A 20,581-nucleotide genomic window follows, 5' to 3' on the forward strand; every position below is an offset into this window, starting at 1 on the left:
TGGCAAAATGGATTTTGACATGAGGCATTTTTTTTGGGGGGGGGGGGGGGGGGGGGGGGGGCAAATTGGAATTTGGTTTGTCGCATTTTTTGGGGGGGGTTATGGCAGTTTTGCAGGCCATGCACGTCCATGCCATTGACTGTTATGCACATCAAAATTTTCCATTCGTTTTAAATGGCAGAAAAACACGTGTGGCTGTGATTTTCGACCATACACTTGACATTAGAGCGCATTGACATTCAACTGACACCCAAGTCAGGCTATGCCATTGACAGCTATGCACGTCCAAATTTTCCATTCTTATTCAATCGCAGAAAAACATGTGTGGCTGTGATTTTTGACCATTCTACGGCATTAACATTCAACTGGCCAGCATAGCAACCGCGTACCCAAGATTCATCAGTGCAGAAAGAACGCTGACTAACACAGAAATTTGGACATGCACAGCCGTCAGTGGCATAGCCTCACTTGGGTTCCAGTTGCATGTCAATGCGCTGTAATGTAAAGTGTATGGTCAAAAATCACAGCCACACGTTTTTCTGCCATTTAAAATGAATGGAAAATTTGGACGTGCATAGCCGTCAATGGCAAGGATGTGCATGGCCTGCAAAACTGCCATATACCCAAAACGAATGCCACATACCCCCCAAAAAATGCCACAAACTAAAATCCATTTTGCCACATGGCAAAAAAAATGCCACATGTCAAAATCCATTTTGCACCATGGCCAAAAAAAAAAAAAAAAAAAATGCCACATGGGAAAATAATTTTGCCACATGGCAAAAAAAAAAAATGCCACAGGGGAAAATAATTTTGCCACATGGCAAAATCCATTATGCCACATGGCAAAAAAAAAAATGCCACATGGCAAAAAAATTTGCAACAAGGCAAGAAAAATGCCCCATGGCAAAAAAAAATGCCACATGCCAAAAAAAAAAAATGCCAAATGGCAAAATCCATTTTGCCACATGACAAATACAACTTTTGGTTCTCGCTGTCTCAACTGATTTATACCTTTCCCACTCAACCTTATTTAACTGGCAGCCATTGATGTGATCCATTTTGAATTCTGTACCCAAAAATGAGTGGATAACAGCTATCGTACCTAAAACAACTACCTTCCCCCCCCCCCCACATTTTTTTGCCAAGCGTAATCATTCAGGTTGATTTATGGGAAACAAGAGAGTAGAGTTATCCGATAATGACTTTTTAAACGATATGCCGATGTTGTCCAGCACCAAAAATCAGATATCAAACTGTTACCGACATATGCGGTCATGAACTTAACATATAACACATTAACCGGCATACATACTGGCGTAAAACCAATACAGGTAGTCCCCGGGTTACGAATGAGTTCCGTTCCTAAGCTGGCGACAGAACCCGATTTCAGCTTAAATCAGAATTAACCCTCTAAGTACCCCAAAATCTCAAAATAACTATCCAAAAACATGTATTTTACGTCATTGTATTGTCCTCGCCAAGACGTTGGAGCTAGGTCCTACCAAGACAGCGACCTAAGCTGTCATCTTTCCCCTCTCTCTCGCTCACTCGGCTGCACAACTTCTTCGTGGAAGCAAAGGCGCTCTTCATTGGGTGTGGGTTTGAGCTCTTCTTTGTGTGCGCAAATACGTTCTTCTTCGGTGTACATGCACTCTTACTTGCCTGCGGTACCACTACCTGCTCTACACTTTCTGCGCCAAAATAAAAGCATGCATCACAAAACAAAAATCAACATTATAATCAAATACACATTTCACCACCGGGCATAACAGTCATAGTAATAAAATAAAGTTTAGGGGGAAAAAACCCACTGAGGTACAGTATACGATAAGGCACAGTTTACGCGACAAAATAAAAACAAACAAAAAAAAAACACTGGAGACAAAAGGGCGAATGAGACTCGCCGTCGTAATGTCGGGTACGTCGTAACCCGGGGATTACCTTTTCTGATATTATTTTAAACGCTTTCATCAGCCAATATTATCAGACAACTCTATAAGGAAGGTTCACAAAGGCATGATACTTGTCAATAAAAACAAAAACTCAAAACAGGCTTATCAAACGAACAACCTTTGTGTGAATTTGTAGGTATCTGACTTTTTGAGAATATTACGACTCCCCGAAGCGCACGCGTACGGAACAATGCGAGCGGAGCAATTACGGCACCGTGAAGGCACGGCAAAATTAAAGGTGCTTTCAGACGGAACCCCGACTGTTCCACTATTTTAATATTTATAACGACGAACCACCCGCTGCGCGTGGGATGTGCGGTCCGCCGCGTGAGAGCCACGAGAACGCACAGTCTAAGTCAGATGGACAAACTGTCTGAGAAAAAAAGGAGTGGCACTGACAAAATGAACCAGCAGAGAAGTACCAAATGAGTAATTCATAGTGTTTATGCATCGATGTGCAGCCACCAGTGCAGAATTCTGGACTGTAAGGGCACCGCGGAGAACCAGAGGGACGTGTCGTCCGGCCGGTTCGGATGAGAGGCGCTCAACTCTGAATGAGCGAAGGGGCAAAGGAGTAGCTCCGCCTCTCTGGGGTCTCTTTGGCATGAGAGATCTTGTGAAATTGTGCAGCCGTCCGTGATGATTTCCAGATAGAAGACAAGTCAGGCAGAGAAATGGCACAAGGGGTGAGAAAAGTCATATTGAAAGAGCACGCGGGGGGGTGGAGAATATCGATGGGGTCGTTTCAGAGTTGGGTAACCCGTACTCAGAACATTTTTGACCCAGATACGCACTTCCCATGAGGGTGACGGGTTTGGGAAAAGAATAAAACAAGGATGAAAAATAGGACGTTTCTTGAAACAAAGGGCAGTGACGTCACAACAGTAGACGGTCATAGGTGCTAAGCATACTTAGGGACTTCTACGTGTGACAATTTAGAATTTGATATAGCAGTAAGGGATTGTCACAACGTGCTTTAGTTGGGGAAATTAATTAATATGTCTTAAGTTTTAACCTTCAAGGTAGGGCTGGGCGATGACCTTAAGTGCTTATCACGGTATATTAAGCATATTTACCTTGATAACGATAAATGACGGCAGCCGTTTCACTATTATCTGACTATCATGTTCACTTGTAGCGTTAGCATACCAGTTGATAGCAATGTGCGTCTGTTTTTTTAAAAAAAAATTTATTTGTATTTATTTTTATTTTTTTTATGTGATAGTCCTGTGACTTCACATGTATTTAGCAGAATGAGAATAGCCGAACAACACACATTCAAAGCTGGCTCAAAAGACACATTTTTTTGTTTCATTCGAAAAATGAATTTACCGACATAGTTAAAATGACGTCGGTCATCGTGAACTGTCTCGGTAACGGTAAATTTTCGGTAAACCACCCGGCTCTACCTCAAGGTTCAAAATAGTAGGCATGTGCCAATAACCGGTTTCAAGGTATACCGTGGTATGAAAACGTTTAGTGGTTTCAAAACCACTAAAATTTTCCATCATACCGTCCCCTAGGGTATTAGCTATTTTTTATGAGAAATCCCTCGCTTGCAGCTGCAAGGCTCAACCCTTCCCCACCGGTTGTCAGTGAGTCAGCTATGATGGCTGGAGGTAGTGAAACTCCTGCACTTTTACCCCCATCGAAGAAAACAATATCGTCTATATGGGAATACTTCAGCTGCAGAAAAGTTACAGATGGCCACGGCTTAGAGGAGGATGGTCGACCGACATGTAAAACATGTTTGCGGAGGGTGGGTGCCGAAGAGTGTGTATAATGTAAACAATGTAAATATACGAGTCATGGGGCGGCGTAGGGTTGGTCGCCAACGGGCTTACACTCATAAGAGATTCACACGATTACTGGGTTCTACATCACAGAACTGATTTGTGTACACTCTACCCCTTTCAATCACTTAGCTTATAGGCTTATAGACACCCCCACCCCCGTCTCCCTCTTTCACTGGCCAATAGGCCCCCACATGGTGTAAACCGGAAACACATCTCGCTGACGATGGCACCAGCATATTAGTAATTAGTCTAGATCTTCAATGTATTTCTTGTTGTTTGTGTATTTGTTTCTTTTCTTTCTTCTCTTGTCTTTCTTTTCTTTTGTCCCCCCATAATCCCTTCCTGTTCGCTGCTTTGTCATAATAAAAAGGTATTTTGAATGATCACAATGGGAGTATGTCAGACTCTCAATGTGAAACATTAAAACTGTTCAGACTATCCGGGCACTTAGACTTCCATTCTCTGTGTCAAACAGCTGAACAGGACAGGTTAAAAAAAAAAAAAAAAAAGTAAATATACGAGTCATAAGCAAGTGCTTTTTATGGAAAAGAATCTAATTCTTTTTGTTCTGATGATATTAATGTTAAGCTGTGACTGTGGGGTTACGCTAACCTAAAGGACTGCATTTATTTAAATTTTATTTAGAATATTTGTTATTTATTTTAACTTAAAATTATACTTATGTTCCAATTTGATAATATGTTTTAAAAAATCAAAATCCTGTTCAATGGAAAAAAGTTTTTTTTTTCTTACCCAGATATCTCAAAATAACACATTTTAGAGCTGTGATTGCAATACCGCGATACCGTGAAACTGTTATATTTTTGCATAAGGTTATCATACCGTCAGAATCTCATACAAAGGCATAAAATGTATCCAAAAAATTGGAGTCCCCAGTAAATTTGAAGCGATCAGATCATCGCTCAGTATTCCATCTAGGCTAAGCAAGTATTGTCAAAACTAAAAATAATGCCAAAAATACTTGACAGTGGCATCATTCTCAAAAGCTATCAATTCCTGTCAAAAACTGCTATTTTAAATACTATAGTGGTACCTCAAGATAGGGAATTGTTCAGTAGTGGCTTTCGGCTCATGATTTTTTCGTATAACTAATCACATTGAATAGGTTTATTATTATTGGTTTTAATTGGTTTAAAGTCTAATTGGTTCCAAACTATATTGTACTAAAACACCACATTAAATTTGCTGTTATGTTCTCTGATTGCCTGTCTTTATCATGTTCTGTCATCCTCTAGGGGCGCTTAAGTGTAACAAGCTTGGTTGATTCTACAGACGTTATCACATGACTACTCCAGCTCCAGGCATGATAATGGGTCAGGAGTTAAAAACGTGAGAAGCGTGTGAAGGAAATATGTTCTGGTACACTGTACAACTAGGGCTGTCCCAAACGACTAATTTTCTTCCAATTAGTCAGCCGACTATTTATATGAATAGTCAACTAATAATCCCCCCCCCCCCCCTTTTTTTTTATTTTTTTTTTTAACTAATTTAGCAATGACATTTTTGATGACGCCTATTAATTCACAAAAACATTTTGGAACACTTAAATTCTTTGTTAAAGTACAAATAAACACGTAAATAACAACAATAAATCACAAATAAACAATGAGGTCAAATGCTGATAGCATTACCTAGTGCAAAAGAATGGAATGTAAACAGATTCTAAACACCGACTTCGCCTTTCCAACATGATTTAAAATAATTCTTAAAAAGATATCTAGCATTAATATTATAGTATACTACAATATATAATAGTAGTATGATAATTATTCATTGCCAATCAGATTTTTCACAAAGGGTGTAATTTTAAAGCTATTTTTCGTGTAGAATCTGAATTCTGAAGTATGTGGATGAACTCCAGAAATCGTTATTTATATGACGAACATGACGTGCTTTTATTTTGGAATGTTTATCGGAGGTACGGTCGCTAAACGTAAGCTTTACACTCTGCAAAAACTCTTTTTTTTGTCACTGCATGTGGTGTCAGTAATAATCTCAAAAAATTTTTCGTTTGCAAATGCTGTTAACCAGCGATTTTTCCTTCTTGAAGTGTCACCTTTTAACCTCAAGTTCACGCTTTGGTGAAGACTGCCAATGTTTTATAGCAGGCTAAAGTAGGTTGTCTTTTTTCCCCATCAGCCTCAATGTAGCAATGCTAACGTTTAAAGTGTTTAATATAGATGTTTCCTTATTTTGTATGTCTAAACTTTAATTCTACGGCGTGTCTCATATGCCATCAACACGCACGCACGCGGCGATAAAACTGAGCCGTGAAAATGACCGCCTTCATTTTTATTTACCGTGCGATAAATGGACTCATTGCATATTGCGACAGGCTTAGCAACTTCAATAAAACATGTCGTTAGTTAGTTAGTCAGTCAGTCAGTTAGTTAGTCAGTTAGATGAACTTATGATCTGCCAGCTTGTAATTGTCTCCTGTCGCCTTCCAAAATTACAACTGGGTGACGGCGCTTTAGGTGTTCATCCACGGCCGATGTGCAGCCAAGCTTGGCATTGAAGAGACAGTACACAACACAACAGTGTACCCTCCTTTGTTTCGTTGAAATAAGTGGAATTTCACCGAAAGTTGAGAGATTTTCATGCCTGCAGCTCATAGCAAATGCGGAGTGCTGAAAAACAGCTAACTTTGGCAGCCATTGCTTGCGATTTCATCTCGCTGTGTATATTCAAAATAAGTTTCATGAGCATTGTGGTGAGTATTTCCTTTGTTTACATTTAGTCAAACGTAGTCACATGATTGCAATGATTTATTACAGTACGTATTATCTTTCGTAGGATGAATCCTTTTTCGTGAGATGAAAGGGAAAAGCTTCTAAAAATGTTTTGTAAAATGATTTTTTTTTTCTGTACCGAAGCTTTCGTATCTCAAGGTACCACTGTATATACCTTCTTACTGTATCTTGGTACTTCGCTTGAAACATTTTAATGAGCGCTTCAACTATTGAGCGGTAAAATTCCTTCTGGTTTTATTAGCAGGGCACTGTTTACTTCATATAGGCGGTCGGTATTCCTCGTAGGGCTGTGTATCCAATGGCTTTATATGAAACAACAAATGAGGCTCCTACGTACAACGTAAGAGCAAAATGAGTCTTGCGTGCAACATAAAAGAAAAGAGGTGCTCGGAGAGTTCCGAGCAATCAAAGCGGGGTACTTTGTTCTGCTATGAGCGCAGACATTCACACGGCCAATAATGAGATTCTCTGTGGCTAATAAATGATTTCTGCCACACTGATGAAAGTCCACAAGTAACATGTCAAATTGCTTCTTGAGGGACTCATTAGCTCCGCTTCAGCACCCCCACGTCATCACTTTTACCACAGCAATGTGCACGGCAGCCTTCATTAACGCACCTGCCACGGGGAATATCCGCGTCTTCCTTTTTCCAGCGCAACGCGGGAGGCGGGTCGCCTTGGACCTGACACCTGAACTCCACGCTCTCGTCCACTAAAACCACCTGGTTCACAGGCCGTTGCACAAACACCGGTCTCTCTGGACGTGGGAAAGAGTGCACATAAAACCAGGGCTAAATTTACTTGTAAGACAGTGATAAACACTCAAGTACTTGTATGCTAGAGTTGTCCGATAAGACGGGCCGACAAAAGCTTTAAAAATAATATCAGCAAGTAAGTATGCTGAGTTACAAATTAATTTACAAGCATGCATATTTTGTGCATGGCTGGTCACAGCTTAGCTCGACAGCTGTGCTTAGAGTGACCTCTAGATGGCTCCAAAGCATGATGCTTGGGATTTGTCAACTGAGGGACAGACCCTAATCACTCTTGGTGCATAAATAAAAATCAATTAAACTCATCACATACAACTACTGTATCACTACAAAGAAATATAATAAAACTAGGGCTGTCAAACGATTAAAATTTTTAATCGAGTTAATCACAGCTCAAAAATTAATTAATCGCAATTCATACCATCTCTAAAATATGCCATATTTTTCTGTAAATTATTGTTGGGATGAAAAGATAAGACCAGACGGACATAAACATTCAACATACTGTACACAACTACTGTATTTGTTTATTATAACAATAAATCCGCAAGATGGCATCAACATTATTAACATTCTTCCTTTTAAAGGTATCCACGGATAGAAAGACTTGTAGTTCTGAAAAGATAAATTTGAGTACAAGTTATCGTAATTTTATATTAAAACCCCTGTTTTCGTTTGAATAAAATGTGTAAAATTTTCAATCAAAAAAATAAACTAATAGCTTGCCATTGTTGACGTCGCCGAGCGGTGACGTCACATCGGGCTCCCTGCCGTTTTTCCACAGTGTCTTTAACTATGTAAGGTGAAATACACAACAAGGTGTCAATGGCGAGTTTTAAATTAGAGATCTAGCCAAGGCAAAGTCTGAGTAAGTTTTATGTGTATTTTGCTTAACTATTTTGATTGGCAATGCAGTACTCTTTGCGTGGAGCGATTTTCTTTATGTGAACATTATTTTTTTGAGAGATAGGAATATTATTTTTGTTGTGCTTTCACTATATGATACTGTAGCGACTTAACTGTTCCGCCCAAATGCATGATGGGAAGTTGGCAAACCACGACTGTCAGTGGTGACTGCAAATGGTATACAGTATGTTCTGCGTTGAGTTCAATCAGGCATGTTAAGAAACAGAACTTCTCCTGCTCCGCCCAAATACATGATGGGAATTTGGGCAACCATGACTGTCGATGGTGGCTGCAAATGGTATACAATATGTTCTGCGTTCAAATAGACGGTTTAAGAAAAAGATTGTCTCTTGTTCCGCCCAAATGCATGATGGGAAGTTGGGCAACCATGACTGTTCGAAGTGGCTGCCAAAGCTTAAGCCAATAAAAGGCGCGGTCAAATGAACGCCTGTGTTCACTCGCATTTCTCTGCCTTTTCGCTCTCAATGTGCTAAAATGGCGTAATTGTAAACTGAGGCAACACATGAACAGGTCATTCCATGCATGTGTTAATTGCGTCAAATATTTTAACGTGATTGATTTAGAAAATTAATTACTGCCCGTTAACGCGATAAATTTGACAGCCCAAATAAAACACATTGTTATAATTTAAAATCTTTGCAAAAACCCAGAAAATGCATCTTTTGGCTCGTTTCAATTTATTTTATTTATGCTGGACATTATTTTGGCACTTTTTATATAACTTTAGTTGAAGCTTATTTTTCACAGAATGTTTATTTTATTTGGGGAAAACTAAAAGTTTTTATGTTTATCATCATAAAAGCATCCAATGGCGCATTACAATACAATCAGTAATTAAGTCCACGACCACATATATTGGTATCAGATTTTGGGGTTGGACATGTAGTAATATATTTCCATTTATTCACATAATCGTATGTTGAACCAGCCACATTACTTTTTTCCATACTCATATAGGCTCTTTGTTCTCACATCAGCGTATGCTATCAAATAAGTGCACGTCTGGATAGTACCGTATTGGCCTGAATATAAGACGGTGTTTTTCGCATTGAAATAGGACTGAAAAAGAGGGGGTCGTCTTATATTCGCGGTCAAGACGTTATACCCATTCACGACGCTAGATGGCGACAGATATCATTGAAGCGATGTTCTGTCATGACAGATCTTTGCTACTCTCAAGTTTAACCAGTTTGTTTTTTTGTTGTTTTTTTTTGCAATGTTTTTCCTTATTCAGATTTGTTTCAAGATTAGTTACAGTTTCACTTTGATGGTTAATGCAGTTATTGCAATTTTGTTGGTTTATCACAATAGATTGGTTTATTTACATTTAAAAAACCAGAAGCCATCCATTTACGAATGTGATTGCACTTTAGTTTACATATTTAAATGTTCAGATATTAAGATTTGAATGATGCAAAATAACTGGTATGTTCTCTGTCTTTGTCTTGTCTGTGTCTAAATGTAAGCGCTTGTTCTTTTTTTATTCCTGAATTCTGTGTCATCTTCTCCTGTCCCTTATGAGAATTAAACAACCTGCAAAATGGAAAAATAGACTCTTTTCCTTCAGACAACATAGGGATACCGGTTAAAAAGTCATTATCGGACAACTCTACTAAATAGCTTTGCCATACATGATCGCTTTTGGAAGCTACCAATCGCAGAGTTCTTACCAAACACAGAGAGTTGAGCCTTTTCACTCTCTCTCTCCCCGACCATGTTGGTAGCGACACACACATAAATCCCGATGTCGCTCTTTTGTGTGTTGGAGATGGTCAGTTTTCCTCCACGAACCTGAGAAGAAAGCATGAAAATTCAAAAGCCGCGATTTACAGATTTACGAGGCAGGTGAGCAACTCACCGAGATCCTTTCATCTTTGAGATCAAGACGGGCCTTATCTTTTCTCCAGGAGGTGGTAGGCTCCGGATGCCCACGCGGAGGCTGACACTCTAAGGTGGCCGTCTCTCCGACAGCCACCACCGCATCCTGCGGGTTCTGTCTGAAGTCATCTCGTAACACTGCCAGACAAAAGAGGAGATTAAGACTCATTAACTGATATGCGAAGCTACTTTCGCTTTTAAGAATACGGTGCTTTAGGCCAGCGTAAGTTTGCACGTGGATGGGTGAAAATCTCCAGACTCAGTGTAAAAAACACAACCAAAGGTTTTTTTCTTTGTTTTAAATCATTTTAAGGGTTCAGAACAAGTGTTAACTCTGGCAACTAAAGTACAAGCCAGCACACCCAATATTGGGTGTGCTGGCTTGAACTTTTGTAGTACAGAATGTCCCGAATTTCTCTTTCCTTTGTGCACTAGTGTCAGTAAAGAAATGTGTAAAGACAGATGTTCTACAGTTCTGGACGAAATTAGTGGCAACCCTGGAATTTTTCCAGAAAATACACAGTTTCTCCCAGACATTGTTTTCGCTTCCTATAACCGTCAATCGGTTTCGTGCACCTCTCAGATGGAATTTTGGACAGCTTTTCTTTTGCAAAGTGTTACAGCTTTCTCAAATTTGAAGGGTGCCTTCTTGCAATGTTGAGATCTCTCCATAGGTGTTCAATGGGATTTAGATCCGGACTCTTCGATAGCCAGCTCAGAATTCTCAAGCGCTTTGTCTCCAACCATTTTTTAGTTCTATTTGAGGTATGCTTTGGGTCATTGTCCTGTTGGAACACCCATGACCTCTGACGCAGACCCAGTTTTCTGACACTCCACCCTACATTCCGGCCAAAACACTTTGATCGTCTCCATATTTCATGACTCCTTGCACACTGTCAAGGCACCCAGTGCCAGAGGCATCCAAACAACCCCAAAACATCATTGGACTTCCACCACCTTGGACCATAGGCATTGTGTTCTTTTCTTTGTAGGCCTCATTCTTTTTCCCGGCACTGGGCACTGGTCCCCAACCATTTCTTGGTGCTATTTGAGGTATGTTTGGGGTCAGTTGCCCTGTTGGAACACCCGTGACAGGGCCAAAACATTTTGATAGTCTCCATATTTCATGACTCCTTGCACACTGTCAAGGCACCCAGTGCCAGAAGAATGAGGCATATACATAAAAGAACTAAGTGCCTATAGTCAAACATGGTGGAAGTCCAATGATGTTTTGGAGTAGTTTTGCTGCCACTGGAACAGGGTGCCTTGACAGTGTGCAGGGAGTCATGAATTCTGGAGACCATCAAAATGTTTTGGGCTACAATATAGGATGGAGTGTCAGAAAACTGGGTCTGTGTCATAGGTCATGGGTGATCCAAAAGGACAATGACCCAAAACATCCCTGAAATAGCACCAAGGAATGGTTGGCGACAAAGCGCTGGAGAATTTTGAGACAGGGAAGAGGCGGGTCCAGATCTAAATCATATTGAACACTATGGAGAAATCTCAAAAGCAAGAAGGCACCCTTCAAGTCTGAGAGACCTGGAACAGTTCGCAAAAGAAGTGGTCCAAAATTCCATCTGGGAGGTGCACAAAACTTGTTGATGGTTTTAGGAAGTGATTACTTTGTTATTTCTTCCAATTGATGTGAAATCAAATATTGAAGTGGGGGTGCCAACAATGTTGTCCAGCTTTTTTTTTTTTTTTTTTTTTTTTTTTTTTTTTTTTTTGAGTTTTGACTAAAATTGTGTCAATTTTGACTTTTTTCTTCAGCTTTTTCGTGTTTTTCCAATCCACATCCAAGAAATAAACACTTTCATACTGAAAACATTTCTATGTGAGAAATGCTGCTTTTCATGAAAAATTCCAGGGGTGCCAATAATTTCGTCCAAGACTGTATAACAACTCATTGGTCATTGACGGTAATAGAAATATGTAAAACGTAATCCTTCACTGTCCATCGCCTTTAATAGTTGCCAGTATGTGATACGAGTGGGGCAATATGAATTTAATACTGTATTGGCCCGAATATAATAGTGTTTTTTGCATTGAAAAAAGACTGAAAAAGAGGGGGTCGTCTTATATTCTCGGTCTAGACGTTATACCCATTCACGACGCTAGATGGCGCCATATATCATTGAAGCGATGTTCTGTCATGATAGATCTCAGCTACTCTCAAGTTTAACCAGTTTGCATTATTTTATTGCAATGTTTTTCCTTATTCAGATTTGTTTCAAGACTACAGTTACTACTTCACTTTGATGGTTAATGCAGTTATTGCAATTTTGTTGTTTTATCACAATAGATTGGTTTATTTACATTTCAAAAACCAGAAGCCATTCATTTACGAAAGTGATTTACATATTTATATGTTCAGATGTTAAGATTTGAATGAGGCAAAATAACATGCCTTTTCTCTCAAATATGTTGTTATAATCATTTGTTTCGGATGTACTGTAATTATTTTCTGTATGAAAATTTGGTGTTCAAAAAGTTTTTTTTCCAAACTTGAGTCTCGAAAAAGAGGGCGTCGTCTTATAATCAGGGCCATCTTATATTTGGGCCAATACAGTAATACTTGATTACCAAAGAAAAAAAAACACACATCATATTGTTCAGACCATAAGGACACTCAGATTCCTATTCTCCGCGTTTAAGCAGCTAAAGAGGACAGGTTAAAAAATAAATAAATCCCAATTCGGGAGTGTTTAATACAGCTGTTCCCCTATAGCTCTAACTATAGGCACAGAAGGTGCATAGCTTAGTAGGATTAACACTACAATGTGTAAGGGAGAGATACCGAAAGTGCGAGAACAATGTAAAAAGAGCAAGGCCTACGGGAGCTGAGAGTACCAAGAGGAAAATTGAGCATTAATAATTCAAACGCGACATTGCTACAGCCTTACAAGCAGTATCCTACCATAGCCCACAAACTATCTATACAGGAGGGGAAAAAAGGCTTTTTCAGTTTCAATAAAAAGACATGAAGTGGAGTCGGTATTCAAAATATAACCACCCGTACTGATTAACTTGAGAAGGAAAAAATAGTTGTCTTGACATATTCAGTTCAGCAGAATTCTATTTATGAGCATTTTCAATTGTATGCCTCTGTTCTACAAACAGTTGAAGAATGTGTGCACTTTATGTAGTGTACTCAAAGAAATTTATTCTTCAAGAATTGTCAACTTAACAGCCATTCTGATGCATTTGGAGAAGACGCCAGTTGCTTGAAATCTTGCAGTTTGTGTCAAAGCTGTTCTCCTAAATATCCTTTGCAAAGTTTATTTTTTTGTCATGTGGCTTCAGGAATCCTTGTACTGCATAGTAGGAGTGGGAATTTGTTGTTACTTCATGATACGATACCATTTGCGATACAAAGCTCACGATAACGATGATCTGACGATATGGCGATACAACGATTATCGATACATCGGTCAGGAAATCATTCTAGCATATTCTACAAACAACTAATAAACAGAAAAGCTTCTGCTGTGAATTGGAATGAGTTTATCACTAGCAGACATCCAATCATTCGCTGCCATCCCTCCCACTTCATAGCATTGACAGTGTTGTGCATATGTGCTCTGTGCATACGCACCGTGCAGGTTAGCTAGATAACAAGAGTGCAGTTGAGACGCAAATACATACCCTTTATCATGGCGAAAGGAATGGGCAGTGATACTACACTCATCAAGCCAATGTAAAAAAGAAATGCGGTTCTTCTAAGATGGAATGGCTGTCTCAGTTTGTGCAATCAGAAGAACAAGCGGTGAAACTGAGTGAGATTTTTTTCTGTGTTTTTGTTTATTATTATTATTATAAAACCTGTCCTGTATTCCACTTACTTTAAGTAAATATTTCTATTTGTTCTTATTAAACCCATACACCTAAATGTTGGTAATTTTTCACATAAATCAAGACGAATTTTCTTTCAAATAATGTTTTGGACAATATCTATTCTTGAATTTCTGACAAACAAGCTTATTTTAAGATTATATACACTAACTCTTTGCTCAAAATAAGTCTGTTAAGAAAAATAGCTGAAAAGAAGCTTATTTCAGGATATCAAAGTAAAATTTGGCTGATAATTTTATGTACTTGTAGTAGATTTACACTGAAAACAAGGGAATTTAACTTGTTTGAAGGAGGTGTGTTTTTGCAGTTTCGCTGCTCAAACACAGACTAGGAATCTTGACTGTCCTTATTGCCTGAACAGTTTTAATGTGGGAGTTTGTTATACTGTACTCCCATTGTGGTTCTTCAGTATGTTTTATTTATTAACTCATCTATGGCACAAATCGACCTTAATCAGGAGTCCAAAGTAGGATTCTTCCTATGGTTAGAGCAGAACTCTCACATATAACATCGTACATATCTCATGAACAAGGAGATTTTTCGTCTTTTTCTTTTTATGTGGGCAAAATCTATTTTAAAAGTAAACTAATGAAAATTGCTGCTGTAGTTTCATTCTTTTAATATGCCATGTAACTTGCTATGATCCAGGGTTTAGGGTTAGGGTTTGAACAAGCTTGACAGTATACTGATGTGTTACCCAAGGGTACACATCTGATGTTGCTCACTGTGGTCCGCAGTGTGCTCAGGGCGCTTGTGTGTCAACTCAGACACATGAAAAATTAGAAGGAACATTGTGTGAGAGGACAATTTTATTATTATATATTACTTTTTCAAAGTAAGACCATACTCTAATTAGCATGGAATACCTATAAGCAATCATTAAATAATGTCCTGAACTGTAATTTGGAATTAGAGTGACTAGATTAGTTGAGGTCTAAGGTCTTTTCTGTTTTTGCCAGCACTTGACCTATGGCCGTTTTCAACAGATTACCCTCACTTTGCAGAGATCGCACAGTTGTGGATGATGTACATAATATTTCATGTTTCCATAAATGAGAAGTGACTTACTGATCAAATACAATTTCTTGGTCATCAGCCATGGCAAATTAAAAAGAGGGTGGGGGTAGCGATATTGTGGTGATACTGTAGCTGTGAGATGCTTCCAGTCGCATGCAAACCATTGCCTATTGTCACACAATTTCATATTATCAATTAACATGATCATAATGAAATCAGAGTCACCGATCATATTTGATCTATTGAGTCTCTTCTTTGCTTCTCTTCCTAAGCGTGTGCACGATCAGTAAGAAGGGTAGGGAAAAAATGTGATAAGTCTTTTTTGCAGGTAGGCTACTTTAGCTACATCTGAGGGGGGAAAAAATCTGAGAAAGGGGTACTTAATGAGGTGCTCGCTATGTGTACAAACCACGAGCCGTGAGGTGGGGGTTGCGTTCCAGTCTATTGAGTCCCACTAGAGGAAGCGGCGATGTGTCGACTAGTAATTTCCTACTGCAGGGAGCCCACCCTTATTGTTGTCTGATTGTCTTATGGTCAATTATTCAAGAGAGCAATTTGGCAGCCTCAGTCATATACGCCTCTTTTGTTTATTCAATTGTGTTGCAATGTGAGTGTCAAGCTATATACAGTCAACAATAAACTATCGAAGGGCCTTTATGTTGTATCTTGAATTGCAATTAGTCTTGACTTTACAACATAATACAAGCTTGAAAGCTCTTCCGACGTTCCCGGTGAATCATATACAGTAACTCTTGGCCAGACAGTGCATTTGTTACTCTCTGGTACAATTTATCCCAGGTGTGTCCATTAGCTAGCTTGCGTGTATCGACAGCCTCACTTCAAGCATGAGTCAGTTAATGAACATTTTATAGCAAGAAAATGGAAAAAGCCACATTTCCATATACTGTACAACATTCAGAGTCGTGATGGTTTAAATGATGTCCAAAACTGAAAGAGCTGTATTACCTTTAGAGGTGGGTTGTTGTAAGGCATTACAATGACTTACTATATTTGTTAGAAATGTACGTCTAAGTCTTTTTACCATTCCATACTTTTTACTGTCGCTTGATTTATGAAGAAACGCTACTCTTACTAGAGTCGTTATATATATATTTTTTTTGCCATCACAGCGGTGCTACCGGTTTCACCAAAGAGCCTTCACCACAATAATCACCTGGCTCCGTGATACCAATCAGACGTAGCTTGACAGTCACATGACCACATATAAGCTCGCAGTCGCAAGTCCTCCGATCACACCAGCCTGTTCAATCACGTTACGTCTTTAAAGCGCCGTAAAAATGAAACTATGTGACATAGAGTCAACATGACTGGATTTCGAACTCTCTTGCATTTTTTATTTGGCACCGATAGACCACGAAAAACTGGAAATATGATTTCATTTTATTGGTAGGAATGTTTTTTTTTTCCCCATTGAGGGCACTCGCGCTCTTTGGACGGATGAGGTTTCATTTTGCTAGTCTGTATTCGATTATTTTTGTGTATTTTTCGGGCCCTAATATGGTACAGTATAATAATAAGAGTTATTTATACATTGTTTTTAAAAAATCATAAGCAGTTACATTCTTACTCAAGACCTGAGTATTCTTTTCACCAATTACTTGAGTCCATTTTTTGAAAGACTACTTTTACTTGACTAATATTATTTTGAAATACTTGAGACAAATTTTTGGCTACTCTACCCGCCTCTGATTAAGAGACCATGCACTTAGAAGATTGCCTTTTGGTCATGTTTGATTGTTACTATGGTATCATATAGCCCACATCACATAATTCAATCGTCCCCAGCCCTCTTCCAGTCCAAGTACATTAAACATTGAAGGAATCTGACTCAGTCCAGTGAGACCCCGACAATCCGGCCAGAAGGCCAAACTCCGTGTGTTCACCTTAGTCTTAGCCCTTTGTACTGACTCCATTTTGAAAGCTGGAAGAAGGCGCACCAAGAACAAATTGACAATTTATTTGGGTCGGCAGCGATCAAACAGCAAGGGGAAACTGACACAGACTCAGGTGAGGAGGCAAGGTCACCATATCACACATCACTGTAAGGTTCCTTTTGGAATTGTTGTGCATACAGTTAACATTTATGCTTTCCTTATAGTTAGTCACCTGATAGGATACGTTCCGTCTAGTCAGCCTTTTCTTTGTCCTGGGCCATGTGGCCCCCATGTAGTCTATATATTATATTCTATGTTGCTTTCCTGACCCCTCCCATCCTATTGTTTGCCCCTGAATAAAGAGAGGGAGCAGCTACCATCCTCCACAAAAGCTACATTGACTTCCTGCATGTTCTCTTTAGCCAAGCTAGGTGTACATAAACCTAGCTTCAAATCTAACAGTTCCTGAAAAAAATGGCCACGCTTATTTAAACATTCAGTCTTTTGAAGGCTCTCGCGGGGCAGGCCGTGGGCAGGAAGAAAGGTGTGTTTGTGGATTGGACAGGAGGATTCGGCAGTTACTGTTGTCAGGGCATCGAGGGTTGTGGATTTTGCCACCACAGCGTCAAAGGGGATCTTGGAGTCTTATCAGTCGTGGTATCAGTTGGATATCAGGCATTCTCCGATGTTCCTTGTGTTGGGACAGGGTGTCCCGCCATTTGTTGTGGACTGCCCTGGAGAACCCATAACGAGAGTTGGCGGTGAAGACGCCAGCTTGTCAGGGTCAATCTTGACATGGCTTCCGTGATAAGAAGACGTCATGTATCTTTTATGCCCTATAGTCTGCTTGTTTTCCTTAAACTATGGTATAAGTGCTATTTATTTTATGTTAAGTGTGTTTGAGTAATACAAACAGTCGATCGGTAAATACGAGAAAATAAACGATTCCCTTTGTGTTAGAATAATACAAAGAGTTAGAGGGTGCCTACAAAAAAAAGGTACCATCTCCTTCAACATCTAGTAAAATGGCAGCCAACAAGTTCAAATGTACACATGCAGTATCAGGACAGTTTCACTTTATCCGAGCGAATGCATTTCTTGTTCATTGCATAGCGATGACAACGACGACTATGAAACAGAGCAGCATACATAATTTGGCTGTGCAAAGACATGTGCATGTAAGACAGGAGTGGCTCCCCCTTCAGTGAAATAAGATAGATAAACGGCTCAATTCTCATCCCTGACTCATTCCCGGCTCTTCTACATCCCAGCAATATTGCTTTGCGGCTTCATCATCTCCCCAACTACTTGCTCTTTATACTTATGGATTGTAGGAAATAGGCGCTTCATATTCTCAGACATTTGGAATAGCACTACAGAACTTTATTAGGTGATCTTAGCATTGTTAACTCGTGAGCTGCCATTGATGGGGATGTGCTTTAAAAATGAAATATGTGTGTTACATCAGTAATTTAGGAATATTTCAAGTTATAACACTGAAATTAAGGAAAGATCAACCTTCCATCTGTTATAATTGCTACGTGTTAGTTGAAACTAGCCATGTGCCGGTATGAGATTCTGACGGTATGATAACCTTAAGCCAAAATATCACGGTTTCCTGGTATAACAGTATTGCACTTACAGCTCTAAAATGTGTTACTTTGTAATATTTTCATTGAACAGGATTTTTATTTTCAAAACATTAGCAAATTGGAACATAAGTACAATGTTAAGTTAAAATAATTTTTGAAAATTACAAAAAAAATGACAAATATTCTAAAATGAAAATGAATGCAATCCTTTAGGTGAGCCTAAACCAGGGGTCCCCAACCTTTTTTGCACCACGGACCGGTGTTATTTGGGTCTTTTTCAAAAATTGCAACGATGCGGTTCTGTTCATGTAACGTTAAACATGGCCGCAAATGCACCGATTCCAAAGCAAACACTACTAACTTTCTTTAAAGAAAGGAATATTAACTTACGGACATGGAAGGACATGTAGAAAAGTTCTCCTCAGATACATCCTGCCACGTTAGCTGCACACAACAACTCCACACCGCTCTCTCACCATTAACGACGTCGCCTTGTCGTTAAGCATTAATTAAGAAGCCCGCTTCACAAAGATACGATGTTGGAAATTGTAGCAAGGTTTTCAATGCTCTCGTAGCGATGCCAGGATATTCCGGAATGACTTGAATCCAGAACCTCGGTTGAGTTGTTGTTTCAAATGTACGTTTAAGGTCGCTGTCATTTGCCATCTCTACAAGCTGATCCTCCTGTTGTACAGTCATGCTCGAATCACTCGGCTTATTCACAAATGGGTCACGAATCCACTCCTTTGCAGTTCGAGGTTGTAGGCTCATCTTCTGGCTCGTCAAGTGCCCTTTTCGCCGTAAAAAATATCTCCAAAGATGTCTGTTTTCCAGTCATCTTCGCTCATAAGGGGCTAATTATTTCCGGGAACAAATGTGCCCGCTGCCTTGTAATACGTTATTACCGAGGACAAGCGCCCATAGATATATTATATAAACAAAACAAGATGTACTGCTAGCAGTCCAATCAATGAATTTCTATGACGTACATATAAATCTATCCTGTAGTATTATATCTAGAGTAGACAGGGATATTGGTGTGTTAAACAGGGGCACAGGGTAAATTCGGCCAGAATACGGTCATTAATAAATTATTATTTCTGTGCGGCCCGGTAGCAAATGCGCCACGGACCGGTACCGGTCCGCGGCCTGGCAAATGGGGACCCCTGGCCTAAACCCACTGACACAGCTCAACATTATTACCATCAGAACAAAAATAATTTTTGTTCTGATGGTAATTTAATCTTTTTTTTTTGTTGTAATATTCCCCAGCCCAGATTTGCTGGGGGAGGGCCATGTCCCTGGGGTGGCACCCACGCGGCGTCTCCACTCGTCTGCAGGACTATCAAGTTAGATGAGACTCAAGCATGACTTTGACATTAGACACACTCGAGTAGGAAACCTCGGTGTCAGGATTAGCGATGAGACAGCATAGAATAGGATGCCAACATGCTCACACTCGCAAGGGATTCACACAAATACTGGGTTCTAGACCTCATGGCTAATTTAGGTGCACTTCACCCCTCCCAATCACTTATCCCTCACCCTTTCCTTGGTTATTAGGCACCCCCACATTGTGTCAACTGGAAATACAACTAGCTAACGATAGCTCCAACATATTCATAGTAAGAGTAGGTGTTTAATGTATTTCTTGTTGTTTGTGCTTTTTCTGTCTCTCTCCCTCTTTTCTTTTGTTCCCCCATAACCCCTTCGTGTTCGCTGCTTTCTCCTAATAAACGGGGTACGCTGAATGACCACAATGGATGTATGTCATACTCCCATGTGATAAATTGAAACTGTTCAGATCACTCGGACACTCAGATCTCCTTTCTCTGTGTCAAGCAGCTGAACAGGACAGGTTAGTTTTTTTTTTTTTAAATAAAATAATTGAATTATTTTCCATAAAAATCACATGTGTATGACTCTTATTACAGATAGCTGCCAGAGAGAAAAAAAACCCCACCACGTTTTACCACTGCTGGACACACTAAACACGCTACAGTTAACTCTTGTAGCTGGTTGGAAACATTCATGACAGTGTTCAGTAGCCGAAGTATTCCCATACCGGCGATTTAGCTTTCTTTAATGGGGGGGGCGGGCATCGTGTAGCACAGCTGAC

At 39.6% G+C, this 20,581-nt stretch overlaps 1 protein-coding gene across 3 annotated transcripts in view; it reads right to left on the reverse strand.

Annotated features, from left to right (window-relative positions):
- Nucleotides 1–20,581, reverse strand: part of LOC130906155 (roundabout homolog 2-like) — a 162,335-nt gene that overhangs the window by 69,997 nt on the left and 71,757 nt on the right. For all 3 annotated transcript variants that reach the window (XM_057820139.1, XM_057820137.1, XM_057820138.1), the window contains exons 3-5: nt 10,084–10,241; nt 9,896–10,016; nt 7,144–7,282 (exon numbers count right to left, since the gene is read on the reverse strand). In XM_057820139.1, coding sequence (XP_057676122.1) covers nt 7,144–7,282; nt 9,896–10,016; nt 10,084–10,241 — 418 coding nt within the window. The remainder of the gene's footprint in view (nt 1–7,143; nt 7,283–9,895; nt 10,017–10,083; nt 10,242–20,581) is intronic.

The sequence above is a fragment of the Corythoichthys intestinalis genome, chromosome 18, assembly GCF_030265065.1.
Source record: "Corythoichthys intestinalis isolate RoL2023-P3 chromosome 18, ASM3026506v1, whole genome shotgun sequence".
NCBI classification, from domain to species: domain Eukaryota; kingdom Metazoa; phylum Chordata; class Actinopteri; order Syngnathiformes; family Syngnathidae; genus Corythoichthys; species Corythoichthys intestinalis.